The sequence below is a fragment of the Crocodylus siamensis genome, chromosome 3, assembly GCF_052110815.1.
Source record: "Crocodylus siamensis isolate JL-2025a chromosome 3, ASM5211081v1, whole genome shotgun sequence".
NCBI lineage: Eukaryota > Metazoa > Chordata > Crocodylia > Crocodylidae > Crocodylus > Crocodylus siamensis.
This window is the reverse complement of record NC_143397.1, coordinates 207087647-207106264: the sequence shown is the minus strand read 5'-3', so window position 1 is coordinate 207106264 and position 18618 is coordinate 207087647. Positions and strand designations below refer to the sequence as shown.

At 42.8% G+C, this 18618-nt stretch overlaps 1 protein-coding gene across 1 annotated transcript in view; it reads right to left on the bottom strand.

Annotated features, from left to right (window-relative positions):
- Positions 1 to 11782: 11782 nt before the first annotated feature.
- STMN2 (stathmin 2) overlaps positions 11783 to 18618 on the bottom strand; it is a 58471-nt gene continuing 51635 nt past the window's right edge. Inside the window, exon 5 of the mRNA XM_090040221.1 lies at positions 11783 to 13281. Within this exon, the coding sequence (XP_089896347.1) occupies positions 13222 to 13281 (60 nt within the window). The 3' untranslated portion in view covers positions 11783 to 13221. The remainder of the gene's footprint in view (positions 13282 to 18618) is intronic.

The following is an 18618-nucleotide window of genomic DNA, read 5'->3' as shown; positions in this document are numbered from 1 at the left end:
TGGAGAAGGCCCAGAGGAGGGCCACTCTCATGATCAGGAGGCAGCAGGGCAGGCCCTACGAGGAGAGGCTACAGGACCTGGACCTGTTCAGCCTCCACAAGAGAAGGCTGAGGGGGGATCTAGTGGCCTGTTACAAACTAGTCGGGGGGACCACCAGGCACTGGGGGAGTCCCTGTTCCCCCGAGCACTACCAGGAGTGACCAGGAATAATGGCCATGAGCTGGCAGAGGGTAGATTCAGATTAGACATCAGGAGGTGCTACTTCACTGTCAGGGTGGCTAGGATCTGGAACCAACTTCCAAGAGAAGTGGTGCAGGCTCCTACCCTGGGGGTCTTTAAGAGGAGGCTAGATGAACACCTTGCTGGGGTCGTTTGACCCCAGTACTCTTTCCTGCCATGGCAGGGGTTCGTACTTGATGATCTGCTCAGGTCCCTTCTGACCCTACCAACTATGAAACTATTGTATCTTTGGGGTTGTATTTACTTTATGAATCTTATGTCACAGTAATAATTTTATTTCATAATAATCAAAACCAATATAATATTTCTGAACTGAAAATTAACAACATATCTTCATGAGGAGTGAGAAAGGGAAGTGTGAATCATCAGAAGAAGTGCTAGCATGGTACGCTGATGTCCTTGCTGATGTCCAGGACTGGATAGCCATTTCACAGAGATCCATATTTGTCTTTAACATCCCATTAAATGGTCCTGGTTGGGACACCAATTGCTATATAATCGAGCTGTACATAAAAAAAGAAAACTTAAGTAATTCCACAGCCTCTCATCTGGTCCATGTGTAATGCAGCTTATTTTTCAAAAAGTGACACATAAAACACTTAATTCAATTTAACAACAAGTATTGGCTTCTGTACAATTTTTTGCGTGTGACCGAAACAGGCTTTTACTGAGTAAGTACAGTGCTGTTTCAAGCAGTATCACATGATGTCCAAACACTTAAAATGAAGTGTTACCTTGTTATTTATGTTGCTTTAATCCCTTGGTGCAACTCCCGAAGGAACATCTGCTTTTGTCATCAAAGAGTCCTAGCAGAACTTGCCAGTATTACCTTGCTTTATGACACAGTGGCCAAAATATAAAAAACAGGGTTAAAAAGGCATACTCTGGAACTTGCCAGCCTTTTTTTTTCTTTATTCTCTCAATATCTTGTCCACTAAGACTCTTTTCTCCCAGAAAATATTAACTGACTTGTAACAAGCAAAATCCTTTCTGAATGTCTGATCAGCAACACTTTGAGACTATATGAATGATTAGTCTTAACAGCTGCTGTACAAAATTTGGGCCCACTGCCACAAATGCTTCCTCACAGATGTAGTCTCCTTACTCCCATGATAGTTTTGCTGACTGTAGGATCAACCTAAAATGCTAAAAAAAATGGTGCTTCGTAGCGGGTTGCCTTGAAATTCTTTCAAGGGTGCTGTGGGGTGCCACACAATGTCAATGCTGTTAGGTGTGCAAACATGATTCATAAGATAAACCTGGAGATTTCACATAGGAATCCTTAAGTTTTAAATACATTCTGACCTGTTGTGGTCTTTCTGAGTTCTTTGCAACAGAAGAATTGCTCTTCATTTTTCTGCACTCAAAAAAGAGTGAAAACTAAGAGCTAGCATTTTGCAAGAATTGACTCAACTCTAATGAAGGATGTCTCGAGTCTAAAAAGGTTGAGAACTACTGGTCTAGAATTTATCTTTGCATCCTGCATGAAATGCATGCATCCAAGAAGGAAAGCCGCCTGTGCATGGCACAGGCATTCCCTGGGGACAAGTAGCAGCAGTGCAAGATGCATCACTGCTACTTGGTTTCAGGGAAACAAAGTTCTCTCCCCCCCATCCCCCCAGCCTATCTCTCATCCATTGACTCTCAGTCTAGTTTTTCAACGACTGCCTGTCTTGTATGCAGCCCAGCCCAGCCTCTGGTTTCTTTACTTTTCATTCCAACCAGGAAGAGCACACACCAACTGCAGAAACTTCCTTAGCCTGACAAAGAGTTTTTGAACCTGAAATTTTGCTTAATAATTGTCTTCCAGCTATTTAAGTTGGTCTAATAAAAGATATCAGATTCACCCAAAGAACCTTGTCTTTTTGTTTCAGAATCATTTCTTTAATTTAAAAGTTGTAAGTCATTTGTTTTGCCCTTGAATCCATGAAACGTCATACTTCATTTGACCCATAAATATTTTCAAAACTTCCTGTGCTTACAGTGGCAGGACACTGAGAGTGATTATTATTTTATCAATTATTATTTATCAAAATTATTTGATCAATTTTCCCTTTGCTTTGCTTGTGGCAAGTTAGAGGTTTTTCTTGATGTTTCAGGCATCATACCTAGTAGTGAGGGTTGTTCCCAAAGTTCTTAAAAATTGGTTAGACAAACATTTGTCTAGGCTGATTTGGATAGGGATGATACTATCTTGAACAGCAGATTGGAACAGATGACCTCCTGAGGTCGCTTCCAGTCCTATTTTTCTATAATACTGTGATCCCACTGTGGATCTAAACCACATTTTAATGCAACATAGCACTGAAATAGTCCTTGCTTACAGCACTGGTTGCCAGTACTATCAACATTATTTTATCAATGTCATCATTTGGAAAAACATTGACATTCAGGTTGGGGATATTATAAAATCTACCACCTAGAAGCAGATATATGTGTATTTGTCCAATATTTGTTTGCTGAATTTAGATAGCTCTCTACATTTCCTTGAGAATAGTTCTCTTTCTTGAAGTTCAGGCACTCTAACTATCTCTAGCTTTCAACTTTTTTCTGGTACGTTAGTCCTAGAATAAGTTGTGGGGTTTTTTTTTGTTCATCAGATTGGCAAAAGTGAATTTACGGTCTCATTTTCATAAGAGACTTGGACAGATTGGTTGTGATGTTCAGGATTTTTCAACTTAATTGGATACTAATCAGGAAGGAACTTGACCTTTTTCATTTAAGTTTCTGTCTTTTCAGGATCTTTTGTTGTATCCTTTGCAAGTTCCAAAATTGCACGCAGGGCAAGATAGTCTCAAATGTTTTTACATGAAGAGTCTATCTTATTGGCCAAAACTATTGATTGTTGATAATGTACTTGGTACTTTTACACCATGCGTTTAGTTTGGGTGATTTTTAAAATTATTTTTGTGGTTTTCATAAACAGTTTCCAGAATATCTCTTGGTGTATTAATATTTCAGTAGTCTCTTGGCACACACAATTCAAAGCATATGAGTATATGTATCCCATGGTTCTTCAGGTGCAATCTGCTGCTACTGATGCTACTAAACATGTCATAATAGCAATACCACCATCACTTGATTCACAACAGTTGTTGATCTTCAGATTTAGAAATAATCATATCTCTGTAAATGCTGATATGATTATATCTGCTGATCTATGGGATACATTGTACAATCCCTTGAACTCTGTGAACATTCATTTCATTATCCATATATTACACAATGTTCTCTGCTCTTTTTTTGGCCACTTACAGTGGCCATGTCTACACAAGACACTACTGTGCAGGGGTTACTGTGCATTTATTTAGTAGTTGTTTATACAAGTACTAAATAAATGAGCAGTAACTTGAGTTATTGCGCAGTAGTGCCGGCAAACTCCTTTTTTGTGATGCTACTGCACAATAGCATAATACTACTGTGCAGTAGCATTGTGTCATGGTTTTACCATGTGACGCTACTGTGCAGTAGTATTAGGCTACTGCAGTAAAAGTCTTGTGTCGATGCACCCAGTAACTCCTGTTCCAAGATTCATTTTTTCAGAAGCATCCATCACAGTTTTAAGAGCCATGAATATATTATCTCATGTAGAATTACTAGACCTATGAATTAATTTTTACCTCCTTTTAAATATTAAGGCTGTAGTCTGTCTGCAAGCAAGCAATGGAATAGAGTTGCAGCCCCTTAAGGACTGGTATTTCTAGCTTGTCTGGTAACACGGTGTCACAGTTCAACTTTTGGGGCAAAACAGTGTCCTTTTTTTTGGCACAGTCTCCTGTTGTCAACTTTCTTCTGAAAGTCCTGAAAGCCTAGCTTGTCACTAACATTTTGGGTGGCTATTTAGAAATATCAGTTGCATTGTGCTGATGTGGAGAAGCTTGCTGCCTCTTAAATTTATCTCAAGCTTTTTTCCAGTTATAGAATCCAGACTCTGTGAAAACTTGATAAAATAGAGAAGAATCAATCAGTTGACTTGGGGTGCTGGCTCGAAAGGCCTGGCAGCGACACCTATTCAGTGTTTTCTAGAGAGAGAATGCAAGGTCTTCCTGTGAAGGGGGAGAGAGTGAGAATCAGTAGTCCTCTTAAGAAAAAGAAGGACTCTTCCAGACCGGTTGCCTAAAGAATGGGAGAAGCACAGAAGTGTGAATGCCATCCTGAGCATGGACATACAAACAAGTTTTCAAAACTGGATGAGAGTGGAGCTCTGCAGCACACCAGCTGCTCCACGGTTACTTCCCATGCGCGTGCTCTAGCACGGTGGTAAACGAAAGGTGGCTAAGCTACTGTGGAGTGGGCATTCATAGTGGCATTTGCCACTCTCTTTGACACCTTCCTTTGCCTGCTGGTCACTTGTTTGTGTGTTCAGACCCTCAGTTGCACTGAATTCCCTTCCACAAGAAGAGGAGAGCCGTTTCTTAGCCGTGGAAAGACCTGCAGGAAAGAGGCCTTGGCTATCAAGAGCCAGTAGATAGTGTAAGGCAGGGCTGTCTAAATTCTGAGCAGCTGGGGGTCTCGGTGCTCTTATCCACGTAGCCTGCACAGGCTTTTCACATACCTCTCTAAGGGGCGGGGGTTGTGGAGAAGAGACAGGGAGCCCAGGGACCCCAGCAGAACCAGCTGTTGAGGGAGTGGTAGGAGCCCACGGGCTGCAAGTTAACTCCTTGTGGGCCAAATGCAGCCCATGGGCTGTGAGTTGGACAGCTCTGCCTTAAGGGAAGAAGGCTTCCAGGAGACAAGCCCAGTGGTGGGACATATCCTAACTAGACAAAAGAGAATACACTAAGCATTATTGGGGACCTGTCCCTGCCACAACAGTGAAATGGTGTGAAAATGATACTTGACAGCTATTTTATGATTCTTTTCATTCTGGCCATGAAATTAAAACAAAAAAGTTCCCTATGTCCTTGATCAGGATGACCTGAACATCAATAACTACAAAGGTTTATGGAATATCTTTATCATTAGGAAATGGAAAATTCAGGGTTGTTTTTCTGATGATGCACTGCAGCTGAAGAGAAGTCTATTTCAGCCTAATTAACACTTAGAGAAGTCCTTTTAGAAAATATAAATACAATTCAATACAATATAATACAATTCAAAAAGGATGTGGAGAAGCTTGAGAAAGTCCAGAAAAGAGTAATGCGCATGATCAGAAGTCAGGAAAACAGACCTTACGACGACAGGCTGAGAGCCATGGGGCTCTTTAGCCTGGAAAAGCGCAGGCTCAGGGGTGATCTGATGGCCACCTATAAGTTTATCAGGGGTGACCACCAGGATCTAGGGGAACGTTTGTTCACCGGAGCGCCCCAAGGGATGATGAGGTTGAACAGTCATAAACTACTGCAAGACCATTTCAGGCTGGACATAAGGAAGAATATTTTTACTGACCAAGCCCCCAAGGTCTGGAACAGTCTGCCAGCGGAGGTGGTTCAAGCACCTACACTGAACACCTTCAAGAGCAAATTGAATGCTTATCTTGCTGGGATCCTGTGACCCCGGGTGACTTCCTGCTTTTTGGGTCAGGGGCTGGACTTGATTTTCTTCCGAGGTCCCTTCCAGCCCTAATGTCTATGAAATCTATGAAAGCCTATAAACACTTTTGAACTGATCTATGCATTTAAGGGCTAATTCTATCCACAGTATAGAAAGTCTATAGAATTGTTAGAAGATGCACAGGTGGAAAGTTTAATTGCATCCTATAGGTTTTGGGAGTTATTTTTACAGAACACTGTTAGAGTATTGTTACATATTACACTTAGTATGTGTTATATTTAGTTCATAGTAAACATTAATATTATTTAGAAAGTTTTCTGAGCAGTTGCATGTTAATGCTTACTACGGTCTAAATATAGATTGTATATATTTACTGGAGTCTGGAGTCAGCTCTGGTGGGATCCTGGGGCCGAGAACAAAAGTCAGTTGATTTTTGGTTTCCACCCTGGGATTGCACCAGAACCAGGTCAAGTTTAAGGCTCTGGTACACTGTGGGGTGCTGGGTAGGACCCCAGGGCCACATGGGAGTTGGTCCTAGCCCCTGCATTGTACAAGGCTGGGACCTGGACTGGTTCCCAACCCTGTCCCATATGGGAGCCTTGAACTGGCTCCAATGCAGTGAAGGGCTGGGACTGGCTTCCAGCCCCAACACCACACAGGAAACTGTGGTGTGGGGGACTAGGAGCTGCAAACAGCTGTTTACAGTTCCCAGTTTTCTTACTGCACCAGAGCTGGTTGTCTAAATCTAGATTGTATATATTTACTGGAGTCTGGAGTATTGGAGCCCAGCAACTGCTTGTCAGGTTCATACCCCACCACTGCACCAGACTTTTCTGATCATATACCTCCATGGTGCAGTTTAGTGTTAGCTCAACATGTGTTAGGTAATACTACCTGCGGATACTCCTCGTTGGACAAGGAATGAGGTAATACTACCTGTGGTTATTCCTCATTGGAATTTACTGCATCACAATGACACTTAGCACATGCATTACTGTCTTAATGCTAGGACACTAGCATTGTAAGTGTTGTTAGCACCGTCTAAGTGTGATGTGTAACAGTACTTTACGTTTCTGTCAAACTCCTGTTTCATTATTACTGACTTTTATAGGACTTTCTCACAAGGGAAAGATAGGAATATACAGGATGTCCGAGGGCATCAGGTTTAGCTTCCTGTTATCACAACTGTTTCATACCATCCCCTTCCTAAACAGACCAAACTCAGGTTAAAACTAGTTAGGTTACTTGCCTGTATTCTGTTGAAAGCTTGTTCTAAAATCTCACTATTCTGATGGTTAGAAACCTTCTAATTTCTATCTTAAATTTATTTCTGGCCATTTCTTCTTGGGCTAGCATCATTCTGTAGTTTAAACAGTTTTGTTTCTCTGAAATCTACCACCCCTTTGCACCCATGCATTTAATTAGAGGATCTAGTTAAAGTAGTGATCTTTGCCTGCTCAAAGAATAATGTGTTAAGACTTATGTGAACTCAAATCCAGATCTTAAGACAAGGAACAAGATTTAACGTGTTCTAGTTCCAGACTGACAGTTTGTGAGATGAAAAGTTAGCTTTATAAATTGCAAGTTTAATAATCATAGACTGCTCCCTGCTGGTCATGAGTGTTCTTACAATGCTTTAGAGAGCATATATTTTTAAAAGTATTATGAAAACAAATTATTTGCACATTTTTTTAGGTTATGGTTTATATTTTTAAATGCAGTTTTAGTAATATAATATTTGAATTAAGAACATTATTTAAAAATATAAGTGCATGCTCCTCTAATGTAGTAAAGAACATGTCTATCTGGAAAATGGTGGCCTGGCTATTTCCTTAGATAACAAATCACCCACTTTTGCTTTTGTCTGTTGGCTTTAAAGCTGTTTTCTGGTCTTCTTCTATCTCCATTCAGGCTGTGTGCCCAGAGCTATTTGTCATGGATAAGGAGACATATATTTTAGCTTATGTGTCTTACTTTCAGTGGTATACAAAAGTGGGTAAATGTTAATACTGGATGTGGCTTTTATAGTTTTTACCCTTACCAGGTAAATTGTACACTTGGTTTTTATGTTCACCTGCAATGTGTTTTGGTTCTCTCTCAACCCAAACCTTTCTTGGCTATGTAGCTGTACAATGGGGGCGTGGTTTCAAGGATAAGTTTTAATATACAGTAGACAACTTGGAGAAGACACTAAGGAAAACATAATAAATAAGCAAATGTAGAAAGAAAGGGAAAAGAGAGAAAGGATGAACAGATAGCCCAGAAAGCTTTGTGGGATGCTAAGCCTATATTTTAAGTGTAAAAGTAATTTCTTGGTATGAGTAGTCCACCTAATCTGTTACTGAGCTTTCAGTCTAGCCTTTCTTACTCTTCCTTATCTTTCTGCAGTTGCTTATATCTTTTCCTTAGTTTTTCTTCTGAGCTGCCTGCTGTATCTTATCACTTACCTCCTATGACTTAATAACACTAAAGGTATCTTAAGTCTTGCTGTTCTCTTAATTGTCAAGAACTGCAAATTATTCTAGCCCTTCCTGTTCTGCAGTCAGAATACTGACTGCTTCCAGTTTTACTGATGTAGATGACTTCATACCGCTTGCTATGCATTATAGTGAAACAGCCATAAGCTACAGTGGCTGGTCTGACTTTTTGGACTCCACAGCTATTGACCGCATTACATAAATAACAGTATAACCAGAGTGTAGATTAAATGAACCTCCTTTGAAGAACAGATTTCTCTCTGCTTGAGGTAGATGTAATTAAAACTGACCACTGCATGGCGCCATGGCGCCAGCATTTCTGAGGCAGCAGGCCAAACATGTAAAGAGGATTTTCACCATTACTTAACCTCGAAAGCAAAACATGTTGCTACTAGGTAAAATATCCATCCCATTGTAATTGCTAAAATACCTTTTCTATGAGAGATGTGTTTAAAATGGAAGGAGACCCTGCCCCAAATTGTCCTGCAATGGGAAAACTGCCCTTGTCCAGCTCCTCCTGGTTCTTACTTGGTAGTCTGGTGGCATGCTGGAGCAAGCAGGGGCAGCACATAGGCCTGGTCGGCACCCTGAGCATTGCTCTGGACATCCCACCCTCTGTTTGTGGCAGCACACACTTATTTTTTATCCGTTGTGCTGCCTTCTGCTCCAGCATTATTTTTTTTTTGCTACTGGGAAATCCCAGTGTACATTTTAATGTTTACCGTGTGCAGGTTGTGGCCCCACAAAATTCATACCCCTGCTCATCTAGATGTGGCCAAAGATAGCTTTTAGGTTGGATTCTCTGAGTTATTTCCTCTCTCCTAGGCACTTATTTTTTGAGAGAAGATACTTCCTGGTCACTGTCTATGCATAGACTTCAGATGCAGTGATTAAACCTGTTTCCTCCTCCTGTTTAGATGTCCAGGTGATGAGTCATAGAATCATAGAAGATGAGGGGTGGAAGGGATCTCAGGAGGTCACCTAGTCCAACCCCCTTGCTCAAGGCAGGACCATCCCCAACTAGATCATCCCAGCCAAGTTTTTGTTTAGCTGTGTCTTAAAAATCTCCAAGGATGGAGACTCCACAACCTCTGGGTAACCTGTTCCAGTGTTTTACTCTCCTCCTAGAGAGAAAGTTTTTCTTAATATCTAATGTAAGCTTCCTTTGCTGCAAATTGAGACCATTCCTCCTTGTTCTGTTATCTGCCATCACTGAGAACAGTGAGAACTGAGTCCATTGGTCACTCTCTTCAAAAACTTAGCGAAAATATGTAGATGTGATTGACTGTCTGGACCTACCATGCAATTGTTCTTAGTTCATGTTGCTTGGCATTTTTACAATGGCTTGTGGTTGTTGGGTGGAGTGAGAAATGTTGTCAGGTTAGGTAAAAATATTGTTATACTTTCGTTGCATTAATTTACAACTCTTCCTTAAATGGGATACTAAAGAGGAAAAAATGTCTCCACTGGTGGTAGGCTTGAACCTGGACCCAAACACTATGGCAGTTTGAGATGTTGCAAAACTGAGCTTGAACACCGACTTCCTGGGCTTTATTAGGACCATGTGATCTTTTGGATGGACTTGAATCATTCATTTCATGTTACTCAGCTATTGTCCTTCTATCACTTTTGACTTCATTAGTTAATTGATAAAGAAACTAACATAGATACAGCTACATGTAAGTGGCAGTGTGTGCAGCTGCAAGCCGGGAGGTAGCTGAGGACAAGGGTTTGAGATGGCTTCTTTTGAGTGCTCAGCACACCCTGCTCTGCAGCTGTATAGATCATTCTTTCTGAGGTGGCCAGACTTCTCCCCTAATGTTACAATAGCACTGGTATGCTCTGCTGTGTTCAGGTGTCTGTTGGCAACTTCAGTGCGCTCTGTTTAAATGTTTACCCTTAAAATGTTCAAATATTGACGGATACATATGAGCAAGCACATAGGTCTACGTTAATCACCCAAGGAAGTGGCTTGATTTTCAAAGGTGCCAAACATTCCTAGCTCCAATTAAATTAAAAGAAGGATCAGGCTACAAAGGCTTTAAAGCAGATTCTCTGGGTATTTTCCAGGAAGATTTGTAATGTGTGTCCCTATTTTATGGACTCAGTTCACTAGTTTGCTCTTCTGAGTAGACATAAGAGTTAGGTATGATATATTCTATATAGTTGGCACATCCACACGTGATATTAATGCGCAGTAATACACTCTGGTGCATATTGCACCGGAGTTTATTGCTTCTGAGTATTGTATTTGCACATGTGCCTGGGTCTGCAGCACATCGAACAGGGGTGGAGCAGCCCCAGCTGGCAGGAGGCCTGGGGGCCAGTCAGCCTGCCAGCCCAGGGCTGCTCTGACTCAGCTTAAAGTGCTGTGGAAGGCCTGTCTGGGGCAGTAGGCTGACCCTGCACTTAAGCACCCTTGTGCCTCAGCCAGCCCCACCTTCATCTGCATGTGCATTACTGCAGAGTATTTTACTTGCCTCAGGATAGTACTTGTGTATACAAATACTATCCTGCAGTGGAGTAAATTAGTTTACTTTGTCCTAATAGTACTGCACATATAGACACCAAGATGTTTACTGTGGCGCTAATTAGGCAATTCCACAGTAAACATCTCCCGTAGACACAGTCAGTGATGCTCAAAATGCAACAAAGTCTTGTTGGCCAACTGTCACGGTAGGCACCTCATAGCTTAGTATGCGACATGTAGATTACCTTTCCTGGAGAAATGTTCAAATCCAAACCCTGATCTGAGCGGCAATGAATTAAGGTGATGTTAAAAATCTGAATCTATATAAATGGATTCCTGTTTTTACAATGGGTTGAACCTAAATGCAAAATCCCAATACCTGGCAATTTGGGGGGGGGAGGGGCGGGGTTTGAAAAGCATATCTAAAGTTTGCTTTTTGAATTCATCTCTAATATTGCCATTAAAAAATGTTTCCACAAAGTATTTAACTGCTTCCCCTGGTAGGTGGTCCTGATTTAGTCCAATCTATTCTTTTCTTAAGGATTTGTGTCTGTATAGGCATTTGTTGAATTTGGCTTTGCAGAACCAAAATCTCTGGGGGACTGGAATCCTCCAAATGTTGAGGGTTTAGATAAATGGCTCTGGTCTTGGACCATCTCTGTTAATGAGCAGTTTGTTAGCGGCTTTTTCTTCAAGAGTTTAAATTGGATTCTATTAGAAAACAATTATTTCTAATGGCGGTTCTGGACCAAAAAGATACATCTGAATATTGTGGGAGGTCTAATCCACTTCCACATCCAAACATTGCAACTCAGCACTGTCTCTAGTTGTTATTTTAGTACAATTTAGCTTGGAAATGATTTTCTCTGGTTCAAAAAATCAATGTGCTAATGAGCAACATCTTGCTGGGCCTATATGTTTGTTGTGCCTGCTGTAGGACATGACTGTAATATTAAGTCACCATCTCTACGTGTATATGGCTTTTTACTGTCAGTTTCTTTTTATTACATTCAATTTTCTCATCATTCTTCTATATTGCATTACAGTATATCTTATCCTTAGAGATATATAATAAGAACCAATAAGTTTAAGCACTAGCAAATAAGAGTGATACGGATCAGTCTTTATTGGCAAGAGAATGGGCTTGCTGTACTACTAATAGGTCTTATCTATTTTCAATTTCCGTGATTCTCTGATTAGAGTAGATTTCAACTTTATGTGGGCATGTGTCAGAGAAATGAGGGAGTGAGAGAACAGACAAGCCCTTTATCAGTTCACAGAACCCCAATTCTTTATTAATCACAGCTTGCTCACAATGACATACAGGAAAATAGCACTAATGAAGAGTAGAATATGCAGGCAGCAACCTCCAGGGGGTAGGGACAACTTCAAAACTGCAGCTATCTTTTGGGAATATGGGTTAGGTTTGGTGATACCATACTTGGCACAAGCACCCTGTCTAATCATTCCTGCTGCTGCAGCCCTCTTGGTTCTAGATGTCTTCAGACTCAGTAGGGTTGACTAACACTGAAAAATAAAGGTCAGGTTGAGTGGAAGTCAGCAGTGTAAAAAAATGCAACAACCAGCTCCTGGGTTTTAGGTAAAACTATCCATTAGCCTTTTGTACTTTGTATGCATGTAATATAGTAGCTTAAAATGAATACCATAGACCGTGGCATCTACAAATAAAGCTACTTGACACCGATTAATTGTTTCATCAATAACTCTTCAAGTGGTGAATTAAGCTCACTTTACAATTAGCATTTTTATGGCTGTTTTCTACCATTTTGGATTTGTTGTAGCTAGATGGTCATAATACTTAGCATCTTAACTTTGACTACATTGATGTCACTTGCCTTGTCAATCACAAAGCAATATGTATTGCCTCTGATCTGATGAAGGCAGAAGAAATAAACACTGCACATAATTTAACCTCTGATTCATGGTGTGCTACAGAGCCTGGGCTGTAAATAAATTATGAACATATAATGTTTTAAGAGCCTTTTATCTGGACAGCTTAATGTGGAGTCATATTATCTGTGATTTAGTTATTGTTTTAACAAAGCCTATTGATTGCAAAGCATTCTAGGTTATTAGGGAATGACTGGTCTCTAGCACCATAAAACTACTACTGACCTCATTAGTTGTTGGAATGAAAATTGCAGGGAATGTAAATAGACGTGGGGTGCTTCAAATGAACAGATCTAGCAAATTCAACTGAGTGGAGACAGATAACATCAAAAGCCTGTTACAGGACATGTAAGATTATGAAATAACTTGCATAATGCAATACTTGTATTTTTTAACAAAAATGTAAGTATTTACAAAATAAGATCCAAGTTTTTTTAAACATCAAGCAAATCATTCTGCCAAGAGACTGTATTTTTTTGTTCTTATTTTTGTTTTTTTCTTTTTTATTGAGTTCTTGTTTTTTTTTTTAAACCATGTCATACATTTCCCATACTGATATCGCATGATCCATAATAATATAGGCAGGGAAGTTACTAATGGTGGGGGTGTTCACATCCACCATTGCTGTTTTCAGCCAGACAGTTCCACCTGGAGCTCCTTGTTTCTACGGACCTCTGCAGCATGCCTCTCCTGGAAAACATTAAAGAAGGAAAAGGTCAAACTACTTGACTGGGAAGACTCCTTATACTTCCCCTTTAGCCTCCATAGCACAGTAGTCTCCTGAGGATGCTTCTCACACAGGGTGAAATTCACCAGGGAGGTACAAGACATACTTACTACCATATTTTATAGTGTATAAGTTGAATTTTAAAGCCCAATTTTTAAGTCTTAAAATTCAACCTCAATTTTTATACATCATATCAATACTTTTGCCTACCACCCCAGCCTGGCCATGGCCCCGGCCGAACCCTGGTCTGGCTCCAACCTGACCTTCCTCACCTACCTGTGGTCTGCAGGCCTTGCCATCACTATGGAGATGCTGCTCAGCTGGGCGCTGAGCCTGTTCCTGTCCCTGTTCCCTGCAAATGGTGCTGGGCTCAGTGCTTGGCTGGTGCAGGCCAGGCAGCACAGTTCACAGGGGACAGGGACAGGCTCACCACCCAGCCAAGCAGTGTCTCCATAGTGTGCTCATAGAGGATGGGGCTGTGCCAGCTAAGCACGAAGCCCGGTGCCACTTGCAAGGAATGGGGCCAGGTTTGACACTCGGCTGGCACAGCCCAGGGAATGGGGCACCACTCTTAGGGAATGGGGTTGGGCTCTGCGCTTGGCTGGTATAGTCCCATCCCCTGCAAGTGGTGCTATGGCATGTGTCCACTCCCCGGGTGCTCAGCCTGCAGTGAAGGCATTCAGGTGTTGACATAAGTTGACCCCATATTTCTGATCCAAAAAGTTAGGTCAACTTATACCCCAGATCTACAAAATTCCTAACTTTTTGGATCAGAAAACTGGGGTTGACATATACGCCATGTCGACCTGTACACTGTGAAATATGGTACCTGTGTTATACTAGTTTGCAGTCTTAAATAGGATTTAGGAAGGATGCAGTCTTGTTTCAGACCCTCTGTACAAAAGAGAATTTCACTCTAAGGTGCAGAGTCCTTATAATTCTCTGTCATTTTCAAAACACTGATACAAATTTTAATCTCAGAAAGACAAAGCCATTCTAGGTAAGTTCCTCCTTGTTTTCAGGTTGCCCTAGGTTTTGTAATTATTTGTACCACCTGAGAACCACAGTTAAGCAGCAGAATTTAAGTTTTTCCATGGATACCTAAACACCTTCTCAGGATGTCTTGTTTAATGGAATTTCTAGAGAATGTCATTAAAGAAAGAAGGTACCTGGCATGAAAATACTCAGGTTTAAGCAAGGGCCTGCAAGTTAAGGTGGGCAGTACCATGAACAATTAACGCTAGCATTTAGTGAGTTCATTACAAGCCTGCCAGAAGCAGTAAGGGTCTTAAATAAGCCTCAACAATGTAATGAAGATTACAGAAGTTCAAGTCATAGAAAACCCTTTTTCTGTTTTGTTGCAGGGAGTCTGAGAAGGACCAGTGGCCTGAAGTAGCATCAGTGTAGTTTTAGGTTGGATATCAGGAAAAAAATGTCTTCACTGTTAGAATAGTGAGGCAGTAGAATAGACTCCCTAGGAAAGTTGTTGACTCTCCATTACTAGAGGTGTTGAAGAAGAGGTTGGACAGCCACTGGTCAGGGATGATATAGGCGCAGCTATGCCTATGTTCTACTATGGGTATTTTCCAGGCTTTTGGGTAACCAGCAAAGCCCAGAAGCCTGGGAAAAACTACAGAACAAAAAAAATGCTGGTTTCCTCTTCCCCTTCTTTCTCTTACAGGGTGTTTTTAAATCTTCTTCAGAGGCATTAGATGTTGGCTGCAGTTGAGGCTGGGGATTTTGACTGAGGTGTGCCAATGCTCCTGCTGGGACCAAAGCTGGAGGCTCCTGGCTAAGGGGTCCTGCCCCTCCACTTAGGGTCAGATCAATTGCTATATTTGGAGTGAGGAAGGATTTTTATCCCATGGTCGCTCTAAGATTGGTAGAGGCTGGGGGGTTTTGCCTTCCTCTGTAGTGGGGGGCATGGCCCTCTACCTGAGATCTGTTAAGCATATATAAATGACTTTTTTATAAAAGCAGGACATTGGCTGTTGTGGTTCCCCTGCTTTACCTGTGGCAGGTTAGGGCATTAAGTCTTCTTGAGTTGTGTCAGGGTTGATGGCAGTTTTATGAGGAGTTTAGGAGGGTTTGGATAGACATGATCCTGCCTCAGGCAAGGGATTGGACTGTATGACCTTTGGACATCCCTTCCAGTCCTATTTCTTTATGATTTCTAAGTCAAGGCAAAGAGACTTCAGAAGTGACAGAGTCATGAAATAACTTCCACGCTAGACTGGACAAAAACAGTAGCATTGTTAGAGTGGGGAAGCAGGATATCTGCCCCACGCTTAGATTTAGAGGGGGTACCAGAATGCTTGTCTCTGGGGAGCCTACATTGGGAGTTGCTGAAGCTCCTGAATGGAGGAATCTGAACTAAAAGAATATGAGCAGTAGCCCAAGCCAATCATCTAACTAGTAATTAGATTTTGATCTCATTCACGTCCTTAGATCTGAGTATGTAATCTGAAAACCAGATGCTGACTTTATGTGCCTTAAACAATTCAGTGGTAGTTTGATAAGCACAAGATGATAAGAACACCATTTGATTTCAGCTTAAGGTACTGCCAATGGGCTTGTTGCATGAAATTTGTATGTCATGTTCCTTTTACAGAAACTTATTCAAAGTCCAAATAAATAGTCCAATAAATCAGTAAGAGTCTGCCTATTGACTTCAGCTGGCTTAGACTTAGGTCTGTGATGAGTTGGCTGTAGTATTCTCATTTGTAATTTGGAAATCAAAATTTCATGTGTTTCCTCATTTTGGATGTCAAACTTTAAACATCTAACTTGGGGTAATGGTGCTCTTCTCTAACATTTTCTATTGATTTCTCTGGTGCAGCATGAAAAGGTATGTGTATAAATGCCCAGCAGTTCTATGCTGGTTGCACAGGCATGTTGCTGTTGGGGCCATCCTTTTCTCCCAGTCACAGGGAGGAAGGGGTGCAGTACCCTCTCAGCATCACAGTTAATTTGAACTCTTTTAAATTTGCTGCTGAATTGGCAGTAGTTTTGGGATGAGCAGCACCAGTCAGGTTTTAACCATGCCATCAGGATCCTCTGAGGTCAGGATTCATTCATGACTGGAAAAAACTTTTAATCTTTATTCTGTGTAGCAGGCTCACCTTTCAGAGCTTGGGTTGAGTCCCAGGCTTGAGGTCCTGCTGTTTTGATTGGAAGAGCCCACCCACCAATTAGGAACCAACAGGATAAATAAAGTCACGCCCCTTTCCTGAGGGGAGGGGAAGAAGAGCTCCCCCAGACCTGATTGAAGACTGTAAACTGTCAGGTCTGGAAGACTTCAGGGGCCGAGCCCTGGAGCGTATAAAAGGAGCTGCGTGCCCAGCACGAGGGGCAGATGCAGTGAGGGACTCAAGAAGAGCAGAGCCAAGAAAAGCTGGGGAGCTCTCCCTCAGCGGGCAATAGGCCTAAGGATCCTGAAGCTGCCACTGGAGGAGCAGCCTTGGGAGTGGTGCAAGACCACTTGGGCTGTTGACAGCACACAGGGACGATGCGCAGAGACCCAGCCCTGGAAGTGGTGTGAGACTGCTCGTTCCCGTCACAGTGTGTGGTTTGGTGCACGGAGTCCAGGCTTTGGGAGCTGCAAGCGGTGGCTCAAGCCTGCACCACTAGCAGGGCCAGCGGGCCACATGGTGCGTGGGGCAGTGCACGGGGCAAAGGCCTTGGGGCCGCAGTGAGGCGCTCAGGCCCCATCTCCTGGTAAGTGGCCAGATCCCATGGTGCACAAGGCGGCATACGGGCCTGAGCCTTGGGAACCAGGCAGCAGCAGAGGCTGCTTGGGTTAGCCACCCAGTGTGAGGCCAGCTGGCCGGAGCCTGAAGTGCCTGGCCTGAGCTAAGAGAGTCCTCAGTGCCGAGCAAGGGCATGGGGAAATGGTAGTGCTGCAGCATGAGGCCCAGAACCCAGAAGCCAGCAGTGGTGGTGCAGCAGCTGAGAGGGGCTGAGCCCTCTGTGCCCAGAGCAGGGCACAGGGTGGGGAGGAGCCCAGTGGCACAGGTAAGGCCTGGAGAGGTGCTCCAGCAGAGGAGACCCCATCGAGCTGCGCCCTGACCACTGCCACCTGAGGGAGCGTGAGTCATTGGGCCCTTGAGTCCCACAGGGGGAAGATATTTGGGGCGGGCAAACCCAGAGAAGTGGCTGGGAGAGCAGCCCCCTGCCTAGTCAAGGCTCTAAGGAGAGGGGCATCTGGTGCTTCCTGGACACCCCCTAAGGGACCCTATTGGAAGGAGGACTATGTCTTGTCATGGGTCAGGGACTATATTCAGGAATAGATGTTATTAAGATTGTTCATGTTTGCACCTTGTATTTTGTAATCGAAATGTTGTGATGTTGTAAATAGTGTTACTTAGGGTTTGACCTTGGTTATTGGTTAGTGTTCACTGTGTAAATATATAATATACATAAACATAAAACTAAATATCATATACATAACTCAATAAATTGTATATAGTTAAGAATGTTGGGGTTGGGCTAACTCTATAAAGGAACGAGGGATCTGTTTGAAATTCTGGCATCCCTCTAACAGCGCCCCCTCCTGCCTACCCATCCCATCCAACTGAGAATAGGGCACATTCTTGGGTGTACCCCAGTTACATCTGCCTTCCTCAAGCAAGCTCTGTCTTATCTGGAGGTGTGTGGTATGCAAGAAAGTATGGTATCATCTAAGGGCACTTGTACATGTGACGTGGGTTTATTTTCAGGGTTTTGTTCTATGCCTCCTACATTGAAATGGTGGGTTTTTAATTGAAACACACCACTTTATTTTTTCCACTGTGTTATAGTGAGGCTCCCAATCCTTTTCTTTTTTGTCAGAGCCTGTCCACGGCCAGAGAGGTGAGGTGTTGGCAGGCCAAGTGGCCCCTGAGCTGCAGCGGGGAGAGGGGGGGCGTTCCTTCCCTCTGTATCTGTGGTGCCTCCCAGGGTCACCTGAGCTGCCAGTGGGCCAGGTGCTGCCCCAGCTTGGAGGCAGCACCTGACCCAATCCAAATGTTTCCCGAGCTCACCTGGGGACCAACACCCTGTTGCCAAGCTTGGGGAAGAATTTGATCAGGCCAGGTGCTGTCTCCAAGCTGGAGCAGCACATGCCCTGCTAGCAGCCCACCACTGTAGAGGGAAGTACCAGAGCCCCCTGCAGCTCAGGGGCCACTCTGCCCACTGGCAGGTCACCCCCTGGCTGTGGGAGAGGCAAGCAGGCTCCGCTGCCAAAAAAAAAGGATTGGGCTCCTTGCTGCTTTTGCCTTCAAAACAGACTTAATATGTGATGTCTAGTATGTACGGCTGCT